Raw genomic sequence first — 19,764 nt, forward strand, 5'->3', positions numbered from 1 at the left:
TATGCTTGTAATGCATATGTGAAATTCTGGGATCCAATTTTGTGACCTAACAAGTTATTTGCTTCTAGTTTACATTTCTAATGAATATTAAATCCTCAATGATCTATTGGATCTCTGCTAAGAGATCCAATATTGGATCTGAGGAAGTTCAAAATACTGCATTGCATTAGATAGGTGAGTGTAGATTCATATAGTTCAGTGTATTTAATGGTGCAGAAGAATCTCTGAAAAACTGCTTTTCAACAATAATGGTTCAAGAACTGGTTCCTTGGTAAAATAATAAGTGAGTAAGATGATCCAACATGGATGTGCCATGAAGTACACAACAAAAGGAGACGCTCATATTGTTATCAGAACTGCTCTTGAATTCCACAAAAAATTCAAGGTTTTGGTGAAGACGTTCACCTGTCATCGTTGCGAAATACAATGTCGTTCGAACTCAGTGCGCACCATGCTAAACTATAAATCTGCTTTTCTGAAAAGAAAGAAATGCGTTTTAAGATATCGCACTTGTTACTTTTGAAAATGATCAGTTATTTCTACATAATAATTATATTTGTTTAATACAAAGCATACTTCATTCATATCGAGCAATATAAAACATAATAATAATAAGCACAAATAATAATAATAAAAAGCAAATGGAAAACAGCAAAAAATGTAGACTCGTGTTTTTAGGCATGGCTCTTCAAAATACGTATTTATAATAGTAATTAATCTCCCAGTTAATATAACCAAGAATCCATCCTTTCAGGTTTCTTAACCAGGAGCTATAAATTAAATAATTTACCACTTACCAAATTTCAAATCGTTGAAGATTAAATTAGATCACCCTGAACGAAACATTCAACAAGACTCTTAACTGCATATGCTGGTCGCTTTAATTTAAATCAAAGTGATAATATGCAGTTACAGGATTTAAGTAATTTAAATTAATATAAGAGCAGTATGTTATATGATACCTATTATGTATTAAACTAGCTATACCATAAATTACTCTTTCTTTTAAACACTCTTTGTTTGCATACTTTTGACTGTGTAATATATTTTATGCAAATGTAAAAGTAAATGGACAAAGTAACATTTGGACATTTTGCCAGTTAATTGAATTTAAATTATAATCTAACGACTTCTAATTAGTTCTCATTAATACTTTTTAACAGATGACGACTTTGTCTGCCCGGCCAGAGAAGGTCTATATCGAGACGAAACTGACTGTGGATCTTATTACAAGTGTAAAAACAGTAAAGCAGAACACATGCAGTGTTCTAAGGGTGAATTATTCGATGCAGAATGGAAATCATGCAACAACGAGGATGACGTTACCTGTGGTGACAGACCATTACCTGGAGGTTTGTTATAACAATGATTATAAAACCATATACGAATTATTTTCACAACAGAAACCATTTTTGTTATTAATATGGATTATAATTTTACATTTTCTTGCAAACAATATTTTAAGCAGATAGTTTTATGAAGGGCATAAAATAAATGCATCAACAGTATATTTCATTTTCTTACATTGATCTATTCTCCGTAGTGAACATTTGTAGTTTTATCATTTTTAGTTTCAGTTTAAAATTGAGAAACGTAGAACAACATATTGATTATAAAAGTAAATGGTTATTTGATTGGCCAAGCATATAATATGTGGCTCTTTTAATACTTAAGGTACTTATTCATAATATGAGTAAAACTAATGAGATATATGAAACCACAAACCTAAGTAACGACTTTGTGACCTAAGTAACGTTCTTTACTGCAAAATATGCTCTTTTAAAAAGATGAAAAATTTTGATTTCCAAGTATATGAAACTCACCCCATATGAACACATTTCATAAAGTTTAACTATGCAAAGGAAGAGATTGTCATGTTTCGGGATACTTTTGATGATATTAAATTTTTTTAACTTTCATATAAATAGTAAATGTAGTTTTTTTTTTAAAGTTTTTAGGTCAACGAAAGCAACAGTACTTTGCTTACTAAGTCCAGCGAAAAAGTACTTTTTTTTAAAATCACCACAAATATTCCATGATTTATATAATTCTTTTGCTGCGGATTTTTAAATTCCATAGCTTTTCTCACACTGGCAGCATAAGCTAAAAGAAATATATTTCAGAAAGAAAAAATTACAATTTGACTTATAGTTTTAGTTAACTGCGAACCCAAAACATATTTTCTTTCTTCTTATCACTTGCCATCGTGGGGTAATTGAAAAGTACGTCCCACTAGCAATTCGAAGTTCCAGATTTCGAGTCTCGGAGAAGGATTAGCGGATTGTCTCATTTTTCCTGCCCCCAAAACAACTTTAATGTTATTTATAAGTAAAGCCCGTAGAAGGTGGTGGTTGATAATTCTTCACCACAAAGATTTGGCAATATGGTCCTCCCCTCCCATTCGCCCTTCAAGAAGGGAAGTACAGGATACCGGTGAGGGTCTAGCAGATTATCTCACCTTTCCTGTCTAGGAAAGAATTCCAGTTTTCTATACAACCTAGGTGGAATATAAAATCTCGAAAATACAATTGGTGCTTAGAAACCGAATTAGGACATAGTTCGTATTTCAAGTTTTTAATACGAGGAACGTATAATTGAAACTTCAGTATGAACACATATTCTTTGGAAGCATTTTCATGAGTTAAAGAGTGTGTATTGAAAACTGTGAGTGATAATGATAGTAGTACAGAGGGTGTTTATACCATTTTTGGAATAATTTCGGGCAGTTTAATAAATATTTAAAATATGCAGAACACTTTTTTTAAACATTTAATATGACAGCTTTTTTTCTGGACTATAAATCCGCGTCATTCCATGATAGAAGGGCTTTTCATAAAATTTCCATGGTTATTACATTCCTCCGCCACTAGTTTCAAAATGATCAGTGGGAGTGGGTCTGCGCTTTAGAAAGAGAACTTTTTCAAGGTACCAAAGGCACAACAGTCCAACTTCAGGTAACTTTGCAGGATAAATTTTAAAAAGTATCTTATATATATGCGGCTTAAGTGTTTGTCGCCGATAGTTTATTGGTTGCTTGTGTAACTGTAAATTGTTTTATTACCCGTGCAGTGCAGCGCGTAACGAATATTATGAGAAAGCTAAGCCGGAAAAATTAAAAATACAACAGCACGTGCATTTAACATTTAATAAATAAATTTAACATCTATATATAATAGAATTCTGAAATATGCAACCGGCAACGATAAAAAACAAATAAAACGAAATACATAAATATCTTTATTATATGCGGCTTAAGTATCTGTATGTCGCCGATAGTTTATTCGTTGCTTGCGTAACTGTACTAACCAATGGGGTTGCCGTTTCAATTGTAACGTAGACAATTTCCTGTAAAACTTGCCTTTGCTATGGCACAGTGTTGCCGTTTCAATTAAAACGTAGACAATTTCCTGTAAAACTTGCCTTTGCTATGGCCATCCATAAGTCTCAGGGCCAAACGCTTACGCGTGTTGGCATTTTTTTACCTGAGCCTGCATTTGGACACGGTCAATTTTATGTTGCCTGTTCAAGAGTTCGTGAAAGCACAGACGTTAAATTAAAAACATTGGATGGTCCTCTGCAAGGCGAGCTTAAAAATGATGGAAAGATCTACACCAGAAATGTTGTGTACGAAGAGATCTTTGACATGTGAATTAACAATTCACCTTTATTTATTCAGCTAGAGGTGGCTCTTAAGAAATGTACCGCCAGTGGTTTCCTTCATTGCACTCTACTTTAAGCAATTAAGCAAGTAGAAGGGGGGAACCCCGAGGGGCAGTAAGTAAAGGGGCGTCCTCGCCGCCTACCCTGAGTAATTTAGTTTCAATTAGATGATACCTTTGCACAAATCATTTTAATTACAATTTATAATATCTAAAACAACGGTCATTTCATATGACCGTCGGGCTTTCTAGTATATATATATATATATACATATACAATACCTGTGTCAATATTTATGGTTTCAAGGAATGTAATGGTACTTTTCGAAGTATGACCTGTTGCTTTGTCTTAATGAAGGTTAACTTTTTGGAAGGCATTGGGATAAAGAAGTGGAACTCCTTCTGTAAATATCGAACGTAAATCTTTTTCTTAATATTACGTTGAGTTGATTTTAACACTTTTTGCACTCTTCTTATTTTTAATTTCGTATTGTAAAAGAATCCTGCAACAATCATAAACCTCTTATTGAAACTGTCTTTGCATTTAAGGAGTCAGACTTGTATTTTTTTTTTTTCTCTTCGTTTTCGATAATAAATAGACCTTTCCTTTTTGGAATCATTTATATATAAAGTTATTACAAGCATTCCACATCTTTTTGTTATTTGCATATACAATATGCACCGCCCTGTAGTGATGCAAGCATAAAATATGATGATTCAAAAAGTAGAAAGCGTAGACTGCAGATTTTTCTGACATCAAAAACTTTGTAAACACTAACCTCGTATGAGAGTGTGAGGAACTTGTATTCATTGCAAGAACTGATAACCCATAGTGTCAAATTTAATTGTCAGTTCTTCACAAACAGCAGAAAATGACCTGAATTAAAATAGCTAAATCTTACTTAAATAAATAGCAGCAATTAATATATTCTATTTTTAAGCTTTCTTCGTCTTTCACTTTTTCATCCACACTAGTTTTAATAAAAATTTCAGTGTCACTTTTGTGTTAAATTCGTTTTTACATTTTTACGTTTGTGGAACCAGTTATGAATTTTTTCGGGCATTCATCAAGAACGTGAGGACAAAAATCTCCTTAGAGAACATTCATAGGAATCATAGTTTTGTGGTTCATCAGGTGTTGTTCGTTTAATATAAAACCATTTCTATAAAACTTGTCACGTTTATGATCACGAATTCACGATTCTATTTTTCACGAGTTGGGAGAGCATCAAATTAGTCAAGAATATACTAGTATAATCAAGAGTCAATATACCATTTTCACGTAAAAGACTCAACTTGAAAATAAGAACTTCCAGTTGAAACACAGAAATATTTAATGAAGAGCTTATGTACATTATTTACATTATTGAAAGCACAAAATATACGTATAATATAAATTTTCCCACCATAGGGCCAAGATTAGTTTATCAAGAACAATTATTATAATTGTTGATTACCGCTGTGCGGCCAAGAACCATTTCAAGCGTCGCACTCAAATGTATACGAGCCAGTTTCCCTTAGAAAGTCCTCCACGAAGGCATCCCTCCCCTTAGGCAGATAGCCCTGGAGGCTTTGCCATAATCACACACACACACGTCGCACTCAAAACTAACTAAAAGAGTTATTACATTCTTTTTCTCTGCCGCCAGTCACGTGACCTAGTCGGCGACAGACGATAAATAATAAAAGATAAAATTGGCTCCATCGGAGGGAAAAGAAATAATTTCAACAAACTCTCCCCCCCGATGAACAATAGGTTCATCACAAATTTAACCATTACAATATTACTATAACAATAAGCAACAAATAAAAATTACTTACATATACAGGTCACATTATATCAATAATTTCTTAACACCAAGAAAATTTTTTCTGAAACTATAGAAAAAACAAAACATTTAAATTAACATTTCTCAAGATCACCACAAATCATTAAACCAAGGAAAATAATAAAATGAATAAATGAAAACATTAGGAAAGAATATTTTGTTTTGTCTATCATCAGTTTATCAGTCATTCAGTCTATTTTTTGACCAGTCACTGATTATTGCAATTACTGATATCATCAATTTCTAAATTGTATAATAACTGCACTGGACGTTTGATTACCGAATTACCAGTTTTCACTTCACACGATCTGATCATTCCATCTCTACCAATAAAGGTTTTGGTTATTCTTCCTAATTTCCACCAGCTTCTAGGTAAGTTTTCATCATGAACAAGCACTATATCATTTACGTTGAATGCAGATGGTTTCTTCTGACCGGTATAATGAGCAGATCTCAAGCACAGGAGATATTCTTTTTTCCATCTGTTCCAGAAGTGATTTATTAGATTTTCTTGTGTACGGAAACGTTTTAACATTACTTCTCTGGAACCTGGTAAATTTAAGTCATTCCTCCTTACAGCTGACAAACTCAAGAGTCGTTTACCAATCAACAGGTGGACTGGAGTAAGTGCGGTGGGCTCTTCAAAATCAGAAAAGACATATGTTAATGGACGCGAGTTTATCATCGCTTCTATTTCCAGCAAAAGCGTTTCTAATTCACTTTGAGTCAAAGATGATTTCCTTATGTTCTTTCTTAAACTAGTTTTTACACTGCGAACTAAACGTTCATAAAAACCGCCCCACCAGGCAGCACGTTCTACAATGTATTTCCATGCGATTCCATGCGAAGCATAAAATTTTTTAACTTCAGGGTGGTTAATCACTTTCCACATTTGCTTTAATTCAAGTTCGGCTCTTTTAAATGTTCTAGCATTGTCCGAGTACACATTGGAACACAGACCTCTTCGGGATATGAACTTGCGGAACGCAAGTAAAAATTCTTCAGTGCTCATGCTTTTTACGAGCTCCAGGTGAATAGCTCTTGTAGTGGCGCAAGTAAACAATAATATGTAATATTTGTTGTCATTTTCTTTTACATACAAAGGACCTGCAAATTCGAGTCCACAAATTGCGAAAGGCGGAGATTCATTAACCCTATCCGCTGGAAGAGGTGCAGTGATTTGTTGTCCAGGACGTACATTATATTTTTTGCATATTATGCATTTACTCAGGATTGATTTGATATATTGTTTTCCTCTTAAGAGCGAGAATTTTTCACGTATATGCACTAGAGTATCATATGCTCCCGCATGATAAACCTTTTCATGAGCGTCTCGTACTACTAATTCATTTAATTTATGTTTTAAAGGGATTACTATTGGATGTTTGTTGTTAAATAGTAGGTTTGACTTTTGTAACCGACCTCGTACCAAAAGTAGACCTTCATCTGATAATATGGGATTTAATTCAAACAATTTTGAATCCTTTGGAATATGCTTGTTTTCTCTTAGGGAATCTATAACTTCAGGGAAACTATCTTCTTGAGCTTGTTTTAACCAAAATCTTTCAGATTTACTGATTTCTTCTGCTGAAATTTCCACAAAATTTCTATTTTCCCTTTCTACTTTTAAATTTGATATAAATCTGAAAATCCAAGCAGTCACACGTAAAATTTTTTCAAGGAACTAAATTTTGTCAAATTCATGAGGGGAACATTTTCATTTTTGTCTGTTTTGATCAAACACGCTAGGATAGCTTCCGATTTTCGAGATTCTTCTGATACATCATGTAATTTTGAAGTTGATAGTTTGGATTTTGGCCATTGACTTTCAGGTAACGAAAGAAATGCAGGGCCATGCCACCATTTCGAAGAATTTATCAGTTCTTTTTCAGAACAACCTTTTGTTATTAGATCTGCAGGGTTGAGTTTTCCCTCGCAATGTCTCCATGAACAAGGATCTGAAATTTCATGTATTTCTGAAATTCTATTAGCAATGAAAGGTTTCCATCTTTTAGCTGTACTTTTAATCCAATGTAGAACTATTTCCGAATCTGACCATAAAATGACATTTGAAATATGTAGAATATTTTTCAGGTAATTGGCAACCCTAGCACCCACCAGTGCTCCCACCAATTCAAGGCGGGGAAGCGTTAACTTCTTTAATGGTGCAACACGTGATTTTGCCAAAACAAATGTAGTTTCAAATTTATCTTCACCAGTTCTGTATCTCAAGTATGCAACTGAGCCATACGCATTCGGATTAGCGTCACTAAAAATGTGTAACTGAACAGTGTCCCTGTCTAAATTTGGTACATGAAAATAATATCTGGGAATTTTCAACATTTTAAGTTCTTTTATTTCAGAGAGCCATATTTTCCAGTCATTTTCAAGTTCTCCAGAAAAGACCTCATCCCAAGGTACCCCTTGAAGCCATAGTTGTTGCAATAAACATTTAATTCGAATTACAAAGGGTGCGATAAATCCAGATGGGTCAAAAATTTTGGCTGCTATTTTTAATACATTACGTTTGGTACAGTCAGTGATTATAGAGGATAGTAAGGGTGTTAATTCTAGTCCTAAGACATTTTCATCATTATTCCATATTAAACCTCCTTTAAGGATGTACATGGAGTGTCACTATTAAGAGAGATTAACTTTTCCTCAAGCCATTTCTGCTTAAGCTCTAGGGAATTGGTTTCGAATTTTCTTAGATTTAGACCTCCTTCAGCAAGAATTTTAACAGATTCATTTGATAGATTAAGCGCTTCTTCAACAGTTGTCGCTCCAGAAAATAGGTCATCCACGTAAAGATTTGAGTTAAGCATTTCAAGTCTTAAAGTTAGAATTCTTGTACTTATCAATGTGATGTTTTATTGTGCAGGCAAGGATGAAAGGACTACAAGTTACACCAAAGGTTGCTCTTGTCATTTTGTAAGAAATTACACTCTCTTTTCTATCAAGGTTTTTAAAATAAAGAAATCTCAGATAATCTCTGTCTTCTTCTGCGATTGATATTTGAAGGAATGCCTTTTCGATATCTGCCGAAAAGGCGATCCTATTTTCGCGGAATTTCAAAATAACGTCCAAAACATTTGGATTTAGATTTGGCCCTGGGTGAAGACAATCATTGAGAGAAAGAGCATCATTTGATTTTGAAGAAGCATCGTAAACGATGCGTACTTTTGTTGTTGTTTTGTCGTCTCTAATTACAGGATGGTGAGACATATAATAAGAATTAAGTGTCGAGCTGTTTTCAGGGCATACTTCTACAAATCCTAAATGTTCTTGTTCCCTGAGAATATTGTTGTATTCTTCAAATAACATTTCATTACACTTGAATTTATTTTATAGATTATCAAATCTTCTTTTAGCCACTTCAAGATTGTTTCTCAATAAATCGCGAGATTTGCTCCATAGTAACTTTGCCTCATAACGACCATTTTTAAATTTCAAATTATTTTGAAAGTCATTTATGATTTCTAAATCACTAGAATTCTTTTCGTTATTCTCAACAATACTCATGACTTCCAAATCCCAAAATTTCTTCAGTTCATCATTTTCAATCTCAACTGATACACTACAACAATTTATTTTTCTATTTTTTGATTCTATCTGCCCCTGAATAGTATGTCCGAAAATGGTTTCTGCAATGTATAAATGTTTTCCAATTTTTCCTACAATACCTAATTGAATTTGCCATAAAAAGTCTGACCCTAGTAAAATAGTTATTTCCCGTTCATGCCCTGTATCAGCAGGATTAAATCCTCTCATTTTCAAGTGCTGAATCAAACCTTTGTCTGGAATTTTGACTGTAGGGCCAGTTATTTTTTCAACTACTAAGGCTTCAATATTTATGGTATTGCTTGGTTGCGAAGCATTTTGTAATTCAAGAGAAACTACGTCAAATGATGATTCTTGTGGTTTTCGTCCGCCAAATGAATATACTAATAAATTTTCTTTTCTAATAGGCTTTAAATTCAGTTTTCTTACTAAATTTTCTTTTGTAAAGCATTTTTCTGAACCACTATCACACAAAACCCTTGATGGATTCTGTTTTCATCACCAGAGACACATACAATACAAGTTTGGAGTAATGTAGAAATAGTTTTATTTTTCTGTTCAGAAACGCAAGATACTAAAGTTGTGGATTTATCTGCGTTAATATTTTCAGGACTTTCATGTTTTTCTGATTCGTTACAGAACAGCTCATTGTGAAATTTATTACCACATTTCGAACATGGGGTTAATTTACTTTTACAGTTAGAAGACAGGTGTGATTTTAAGAAACACTTGTAACAGCGTCCTCCCTTCTTTAATTTAAAACGTTTCTCTTGGTCTGTAATACCTTTTACAACCCAAGCTTGTATGATCTGAAGAGTCACAAAATACACAAAATATCTTTGTAGAAGTGTTCAAGGCAGTAGCCGAAGGAACACTTTTCTTAGAAGAAACGTTCTGATTATATTTTTGTTTGGAATTAAAATTAGTGTAAGTGTCATGTATTTTATTATTACAAGAATTATTTACTAATAATGTGGCCTCACGGGCACGTAAATCTTCTCTTATAAATTCCAACAGGTTATTGACCTTATACTCATTTTCTGTATTCTTTTTCTTATGAAATTCTAAAACCATGTTTTCTGGTAACAATTTTAACAGTATAGGCAAAAGTAGATGCCCGTATGAACCTGTCGTTACCCCCACTGACTTAAGATTTCTGATATGTATTTCACATTTATCATACAGATTTCCAAGTCCCCTTATATTATTTGATGATTTTACTGGCTCTAAGTTCAAAATTTTATTTATATGACAATGTATGATTGTATCCCGTCTACCATATCTTTCGTTTAACAATTTTAGGCATTCGTCATAATTTTTATCAGTAAGATCAAACCCTGATACGGCATTATATGCAGTACCTGTCAAAAGAGATTTCAGGTATTGAAATTTACTTATTTTTGACAAAGAATCATTGTTATCCACAGCATTCTTGAAACAGTTAATAAATTCTAAATAAGTGCTGGGATCTCCAGAGAACTTTTCAATATTTAATTTCGGCAACTTAACTGCCGCAACAAATTTATTTTCTATTACAGGAGTTACAGGTACATTTTGAACTACGTTAACTTCAGTATCTGCTTTAAATTTTCTTAACCTATTCTTAATTTTGGATTTCATACTCAAAATTTTATGAGAGTATTCTTCAACCGATTTTAATTCTTTTTCATATTCAGCTTTATCTTCAATCAATTTATCTATCTCTTTAATCAATTTCATTTAAAGAATTTTGTTTTTCTGACAAAATATCCTGACACTAACAAGGAATCTATGTCAGTTCGTTCAATCGCTGCTACCAGCAAATCTTCTGCTTTATTTATTTGTTTAGTGATTGCAGATCTGATAGCAGCTCTTTTCGACTTTAATTTGTCTATGTTTTCCATATTTCAGGTAATGGAATATAACCTTATACAATTCAACAAATAATTGTAATAAAAATTAAAGTACAGTATTTCAATATTTTAAGCACTTCCTTTAAAAACAATATATTTATAGTTCACAAATTTCTTTCGATTAAGATCAATTATTTTTTTCAAGCATCAACCAAGTATTATTCTTTGAAGTAATATTTTAATAAATCAACATAAATATTCAATACTTTTATTTAAATCAATCACTATTTTTCAAGGTTGAATACTTCAAGAATGAAAGAAAATGGCTTACCTGATATTTTCAGGTATCCTTCCATTACTCCAGCACAGGACATATCAAGAACTATACTCAGTTTCGATTTCGTCATATCTAAAGGTCCGGGAATTTCGGCACCAAAAACATATATAAAACTTGTCACGTTTATGATCACGAATTCACGATTCTATTTTTCACGAGTTGGGAGAGCATCAAATTAGTCAAGAATATACTAATATAATCAAGAGTCAATATACCATTTTCACGTAAAAGACTCAACTTGAAAATAAGAACTTCCAGTTGAAACACAGAAATATTTAATGAAGCGCTTATGTACATTATTTACATTATTGAAAGCACAAAATATACATATAATATACATTTTCCCATCATAGGGCCAAGATTAGTTTATCAAGAACAATTATTATAATTGTTGATTACCGCTATGCGGCCAAGAACAGATCATTTCAAGCGTCGCACTCAAAACTAACTAAAAGCACATTCAGAGGTTAGCGTCGCTGCGCGACGCACGCATCCTGATTTGCTCTGTAAGTATTTTTGCTTTCTCTCCTCATAGCGGCCAAAAAACCACCAGATCGTTTTTGGAATAGGCATGAAAGCGACAGCGACATGGATCACGACTCAGATTATTCCAACTCATCTAAGAATAGCGAAAAATTAAAATTTAAACATTTTCTAAAACCCTCCAGCTTAGAAACTAAATTGCAGCAGCCTAAAAGAATAAAGAAAAGTAGCTCCCCCAGCACTGCGACTCCAAAAACCCAAGATTTTCGCGACACCATGAAAAAGTATAAACATACTTTCCCTAACTTATTTCGAGGACTCGGAACTGAGTTAGATAAAGATCCCAGATATCAAATACTCAGAAACGGGAGCCCTAACTGAAATCTTAAATAAATCCCAAGAGCGTATGATTGAACAATCGAACTTAATGGACACCGGATCGATGGACGAGAAAGATCACGCAGAAAATGTGAAAGAAAACAAAGAATTAGTGGACTCCACCAAAGAAGTTTATAACAATTTAACAGTTCCAGAAGCAGATAATAATTCAGATCAAAATTGGTCAAATCCCTCAAAAACATGCAAACCTAATCTAAAACCTAGCGAAAAAGAAGAAATAGAACAAAACAACAGATTCGAACCTTTAAATGATGAAGAAAATAATGAAACTACTGAAGTTAAAACTAATCATAAATCTGAAATAAAAATCCCACCAATAGTCATCACGCAAGTTGAATTAGATTGGATTGATCTACAGGAAATCTTAAGTACTAAAATCATAAAAAACGAATATGAAACCCAGATGAAAGCCAAAAAATTTTATTTAAATACTTCCATCGAAGAAGATTACAACAGCGCCATCGAATTTCTAAAGAAATCATGCATAGAATTCCATACGTATCAACTTTATTCCAAAACTAACATTAAAGTCATTCTAAAAAATATGCGCAGAAGCATCTCAGAAACTACAATATTTGAAGACCTAAAACTTAGAAAATTCCCAGTACTAAAAGTTAAACAGTTCACAAAGAGAATAGAAAGTGATATCATAAAATTACCCATATTCTTCATTGAACTTGAAAGGAATAATTTAGGAGAAGCGATTTACAACTTAAATAATATTTTTAACTTCAATATCACTATTGAGAAATATGCACGTGAAACTAAAAGACCAATTCAATGCTTCAAGTGTCAGAGCTATGGACATTCACAGGCGAATTGCTATAAAAAAGGAATATGTTGTAAATGTTCCCAGAATCACAGATCTAATACTTGCTCTTTAAAACGTGAAGAAAAACCCATCTGCTATTTTTGCCGTGGGGAGCATGTATCGTCCTACCGTGGTTGCCCGATTTATAAAAAGCGTTTTCAAACTCCTAAACCTGCAGAGAAAACCCAAGAGATTCCAAATCTTAAAGATTTCCCAGCACTCGCATCTAAATCTGAAACTGAAATTAAAGAAATTTAAAGAAACATCCCATTCAGCGCCGTCTTTAAACAGCAGAAGATCCCAGCAGATAATGATAATCCAATATCCCAAGTTTTTTCAAATCCTAAAGTTTTCAAATTCATTCAAGATATGAACGATGTTGCAGTTAATATTAAATCCGCTAAATCCAGTACAGATAAACTTTCTATCGCTTTCTTAGCAGTGAAGATTGCTCTTGATTTCGCAGAAGAGGAAAACTAAGTTCAAAATTTTACTTCTTGTTACTTCCTGATGTTCCAATAGATGGCGACACCCAATTCTTTTTCTCTGCCGCCAGTCACGTGACCTAGTCGGCGACAAACGATAAATAATAAAAGAGAAATTGGCTCCATGGGAAGGAAAAGAAATAATTTCAACACCATTGATTTCTTCTTCCGAAAATTCGTAGATCCGGGGTACTCAACCGATGGTACTCAAAGCAAAAGAAAAATAGGCGGTACGCAAAGTAGCAAATTATTTTTAAGTATTAAATTCAAAAATAAAAACCCGAACATCCTGATTGAGTTCAGTTATCTGATTTAGACAGCATTTAGCAGCCCACTGCTTTAACTGCCTGTCGTGGTATTGCCCTAAGGCTTGGAAAAATGAGAATAAGGCGGTAACCGCCGCGCCTCTATAGGCGGAGCTAGAATAGTACATGAGTACACAATGAAATTTAGAAGTGCATCTGGGAAAACTGTTAGAGCTGGCAACAAAATATGAAAATATATTAAGTTATGTAGTAAGCTAGTGATGAACAATCATAATTAAATCACTAATACTTTGAATTTCATAAATTAAATCAAATGGCACTTGCCAGGCTGAATTGCAATGAGTTCTACCCAGTGGGTGTGGCTTGAAATCTCGTAGGTCGGCGGCAGTTACGACAGGAGTCACCCTCCCGTAAACTGACCTCGGCTAATGTTTCTTGAAAGTTCACACTCCGGTGGAAAAAGAAATCAGTACTTGCAGGTAAGCACAGTCAAATAATAAAGTGAAAATGAAGAATTCACACTTGAAGACACACAATACTTGTAAAGCATAGTAAATTAAATGTATACACAATGAAACAGCAAGAGAACACTTGATCAACCAACAAGACAGTGGTTTTAGTCTTGTACTCTGTAGCTGTTATTCTCAAAACGCGAAGTGGTGAATTTCTCTATATACACAATATGTACACAAAAGCAGATACCTATGAGCTAAGCCATTACCCATTTGGGTGTCGCAAAGTCAATCATAAGTAGTAGAAAACAAATTGAACATAAAAAATATAAAAAGCTACCAAAGAGCAATGCCATTATCCATTAGGATGTCACAATCTTCATCTGAGGTAGTTGAAAATACGAAGAATAAGTGAGCTTTAATCCAAAGTCCGATGCTGTAGGATATTGTACAGTCTCATATAATAAAATTTTTTATATACACTATTTACAATTCACCACTTCACATTATGGAAGATGCTTCTGGGCCTTTTTGTAGCACATTCCAGGGTAGGATCATAATTAATTAGCTCCCTTATATGCTCATATCTTGAGTTAGCTATTTTTTGAAAGAAATTGTGGCTTGTAGTGAGTATCTCATCAGGAATGGGCTGGATCTTCAATTCTTTATGAATCTGTAAGTTTCTGACAAACCACGGCGCATTAATGATATCGCGTAGAATTTTATTTTGAAAAATTTGTAGTCTTCTTCTGTAGGTTTTATAAACGGTGGCCCAAACAGGGATAGCGTACAGAAGTATCGGACGAATAAGTGTAATATATATTTTCTTTTTAATTCTCACATTTAACTTGGATTTTCTGCCAATCAAAGGTTGAAGAGCAATTTTTGCGACAGTCGCTTTTCTGAGTGCATATTCGGAATGTTCTTTAAAGAGCAATTGTGAATCAAAATAGATACCTAAATATTTAGTGCTATTAAGTCCAAAAAACAACTTGCAATTGTATTCTTTTTAACGAATGAATCAGCGATATACTCTGTTACATTAAGCAGTTGATGAACAGTACTGTGTCCAGTTCTGAAGCCGAATTGTTCACTATTTATGATATTTTTATCTTGAAGGTGCTTTGTAAGTCTTCTTTGTATGACCCTTTCGAAAACTTTGCCCAGCCCAGGAAGCAGACTAATTGGACGGTATGAGTTAAGCTCTCTTGGATTTTCCCCCGGTTTAAGGAAAGTAACAATATTTGCATGTTTCCACTGCTGTGAAAAATAGTTTAACCTGAGACATGCATTTATGATATTAGTTGTTAGTACAATGTAGCTTTTAGGCAGAATTTTTAGAATTTTATTTAAAATCCCGTCGAAAACCGGGGCTTTTTTGATTTTTAGATTTTTGATTATGTCATAAATTTCATTAGGTGAGGTGGGATTAATATGCACATTACCAATGCGGACCGAGAGGTGAATATTAAAATTATAAACATCCTCTTCTATTTCCTCATTGTAATAATTGTTGTTAGTAAAAGTATTTTCCAGATCGGCGGCAAGAACTTCTGCAATATCTTTTTCAGAGTAGGCGATGCCATAATTAGTGTTAATAGGACCAATATTATAGTCTTAATTTTTACGGAGTGTTTTTGCAATTTTCCGGACAGTTCCTGGGTTAAAGTCCATGGAATCAAGGAGATCATCCCAAGAATTTGACCTATATTCAGAGATAGCTTCTTGAATTTCACGGATTTTTCTATTTAATTCGTTTTTAATAGTAGGATCAGCCGTCCTTCTCCATTGCTTGGCAGTCCTATTTTTGTCTTTAATTTTATCAATTAAGTAGTCTGGTAATTTGGGCTTCTGATATTCTTTAAAAGTAGTAGAATTGATAATAGCAGTGTTAATTCTTCTGTTGATTTTAGTGATTTGTTCTTCGATGTGTGAAATATCAGCTAAAACCGGATGTGCAGGTAGTGTTTCAAGGATTTCCTTAAATTTAGTCCAGTTAGTGATGCTTTTGAGAGGGAGTGACCTTTCATATCCATCAAATGTGAAATTGACTGGAAGGTGATCTGAACTCATTTCATTATTCACTTTAAGATATGGAATTTGAAGAATATTTTTCGTAATGACAATGTCAAGAACATCAGCTGTACCTGTATGGTGGTAACGGGTAGAGTCAGTAAGGCCATAAATTCAGAGATCGTTATTTAGTGCGAAATTATAGAGTATGTTACCATTAGTGTTCCTGATTCTTGAGTTCCATGAATTATGTTTGGCATTAAGGTCGCCGGCTATGACAACCGGAAAAGCGATGTTGCTAAAGCTGATGAGATCGTGACCACTGATGGTGTTCCTTGGTGGATTGTAGGGAGAGATAAAAACCACTGGTTCGTTGGTACGAGAGTGCACAATGATAGCTGTGTGTTCGATGCTGGTATTGCCGTTGAAGCTAAATGGAGTGGAGCGAAGATAAGTTTTAACAAGAATCAAAGTCCCGCCTCCTCTATTATGAGAGCGGTCAGAACGATAAGTTCTAAATCCTTGTATTTTAAATTTGTCACATTCTCTGAGATGAGTTTCGTTAGCGAGAAAAATATCAATATCATGACGATTAATGTAATTAAGTATCTCGGTATTTTTATTTTTTATACCATTTGCGTTAAAATATGCGACATTTAAACTACTCGAGGCAGTGATATGATAACTAGTAACATTAATATAAGGATTAGAATTCATAGTTCATATTGCTTAAGAGTTCAAATGCTTCAAATCCGATTTGGATTTTGTCAATTAGTGATTTTGCTGTCATAAATTTTTTGAAAAGTAATTTGCCTTGTTTGAATAAGTTTTTTAGCCATAATATGAATCCGAGGGCGGAGTTTTGTGCTTCTCCTGAACTTTCTGTGTTCCGATGAGTGGTTTGACTTGTATTATTTTCGTTGTTATTATTTTCAACATTTTGGGTTTGATTTTGAGTAGGAAGCGGCGTAAAATTTTCAATGTCCCTTGGAGGTGGGGGTGGGTTATTTCTTCTGGTATTACGATTTTCTTCTCTTGATTTCTGCTGGGCTATCTTCTCTTTTATATTATCAGGGTGCATTTCACACCCACGATAAGAACTTATATGCGGACATCCGCAAAGGGCACAGGTACCAGGTAGATTTTTATCTTTAGTACAAGTATACGTAGCATGATTTTGGCCACATTTTAGGCAGCGCGTTTTATGCTTGCAGTGCATTTTACTATGACCGTACCTTTGACAGTTGTGACACTGTGTCGGACCTGGCGTAGTTTTGAAGCTAACAACTTTAATTCCTAAATCTAGGATATGTGTAATTTTATAAATATTTTTCCCTTCGGTGCTTATTTTTACTTCCACTAAGAAGGTGGGCATTTTGACAATTTCGCCATTAATTTTCTTGGTGAACTGCTTAACAGCTTTAACTGGGATTCCTTTTTCAGTTAACTCTTCAAAGATGTCTTCTGTTTTAGTGTGTGCTGGGAGTTTTTTAATCACAGCGCGTATGGGTTTTTCAGTTGGCAGAGGAAATGTGTGATACGAGATAGTTTTATCATCTAAGAATTTAGTGATTAATCTGTAATCATCTGAACTTTTAACTTTGATGTGTATATCAGTGCCTTTAAAGTTGCATTCCATTTGGGAAGTTAGTTTCTTAATTTCATCGCGGAGTTTTTTCCAATCGTTTACGTCCGAAATGATTATAAGAGGTATTCTATTAGCGGTTAAATAGTACGCGTTAGTCAAAAGGTTGAGAACCGCTGCTGTAGATTCATGAACTGTCCATTAGTGGCAGTGTTCGCTAAAGGAAATTCGATTATCTGCAGATTACTAAAAATTGCTTTAACATTTGATGTAAGGACTATTAACTAAAAGTGATCACTCGATTGTTTAAAAGGACTTTTTTTTTTTTTCTATAGTCAAGGTTCTTTAACGAAATGACCGTTCAAACTTCTTTATTCCTTAAATTCTCGGAACCTGGAAGCAACAAACCAATGCAATCTTTTTTAAAAAAATCAGTGCACTTTAGTTTCAAAAGGTATTAAATGTGATTCAATTTCTTCCATCCTATTATTTTGGCAGCTAAAATTTAGAGAAATTGCAATGGGTGTTTAAAACTGCACTTCATTATAAATAGTTTAATTTTGACTATGCTTTTAATTTTAATAATATTATATAATCATTTTGACAACCCTTCAGTTTTTCATATCATTAATTAATTTCCTCTTTCAGATGATTCGGATAGCGAATACAATATCATTGACGACAATCCGAGCTACACATGCCCCAAAAGGCATGGGCGTTTCACTCATGAAGAAATCTGCAACTGGTATTACCACTGCAAAGATAACACGCCTAGCGTACGTTTCTGTCACAGCAGTCAATATTATGACAGCATTCGCAATATCTGCTATAACAATGTAGACTGTGGTAGAAGAAAACCTAAGGAAGGTATGTGTTAATCTGATACGTACTATAAATATATTAAATTGTATGTAATGCAAACATACATACTGTCAATATATTAAAATATTTTACACTGCATACACAGATATGATTCATAAATATCTAACACTCACATGTTCAAAAGTTAGTGAAGGAAAATCTATGTGAAATTTATAGTGTTTGAATTTGGCTATTAAAGGACGCCAGTTTAATTTCTAGAGGAAAAAATATGAGATGATATCATGCGAGACAATCTAATTTGTATTTTAAAGTAAGCGGAGTTATAGCATCTTTCATTCATTTTTTAGTGCTGTCTTATTTTGAGTATAGGTTACGCAAGGAAGTTTGAGTTGGTTTGTTTACAAATAAATTCCGATCTCGCCAAAATTACCTTAGTTATTGAATTTGTCTTCTTTCAAGCTTGCTTTCTCCGCAATCAAAATGGTTTTACACCGACAATGTTTTTACAGAACAACTATCTAAAGTGACACAAAGTCTAGTCTATTATAGAAACCAAAATTCTACTCTTGTATTCAGAATGTCCATCCTACTGTTGTTTTCAGGAATGTGCAGCAAATGCACATTTTCCAAACGATATTATGACAAAAGGGACTCGGTAGTAATACTCTGAATTTCGAATAGAACTGCTCTGACAGCGAACCTCTTGAGTATAATGTATTCCATAATAATATTAACTAACATATTCTATAGTAATATCATCAAGATATCAAATCCTCTGTCTACTTATGTATAGTCTACAACATGTACCACATATTACATGCAATAAATAAATATTTATTTTTACTTCTCATCTACAGTGTTTTTAATGAGCTTGTAAAGATTGTTTTCATCTGCAATTTATCCTAAACTCTTTGGTTATGACAGCGAAAAGCATTAGATAAGTAGCTAAGGTTAAAATAAGCAAACATGCATACATTTTCATGTATTAAAAGGTCCGATTATGAATAGGGCAATACTCGTTGGCATCTTGTCAACTGTCAACAGTCCAGTAAAGATTTCAAATGCATGTCGGAGACTATTCAAAAAAAACGCTTTTATTATCTGATTTAGTGAAATGAATAGTGATATTGTCAACGCAATCTTTTATTGTTTACATTATATAAATTCCATTCCTTTTATCAAACTATAATAAGTAAAAGAAGGAAATAAAATCATGAAATCTTTGCTTCT

The 19,764-nt window shown here is 33.5% G+C and overlaps 1 protein-coding gene across 2 annotated transcripts in view; it reads left to right on the plus strand.

The window, feature by feature from the left end:
• LOC118200626 (uncharacterized) overlaps window positions 1–19,764 on the plus strand; it is a 165,326-nt gene that overhangs the window by 56,519 nt on the left and 89,043 nt on the right. For both annotated transcript variants that reach the window (XM_085824249.1, XM_085824250.1), the window contains exons 6-7: window positions 1,164–1,352; window positions 18,361–18,579. In XM_085824249.1, the coding sequence (XP_085680375.1) occupies window positions 1,164–1,352; window positions 18,361–18,579 (408 nt within the window). The remainder of the gene's footprint in view (window positions 1–1,163; window positions 1,353–18,360; window positions 18,580–19,764) is intronic.

This window comes from Stegodyphus dumicola, chromosome 9, assembly GCF_044657685.1.
Source record: "Stegodyphus dumicola isolate Sdum_Otavi_A_Nest chromosome 9, ASM4465768v1".
In the NCBI taxonomy this organism is placed as follows: Eukaryota; Metazoa; Arthropoda; class Arachnida; order Araneae; family Eresidae; genus Stegodyphus; species Stegodyphus dumicola.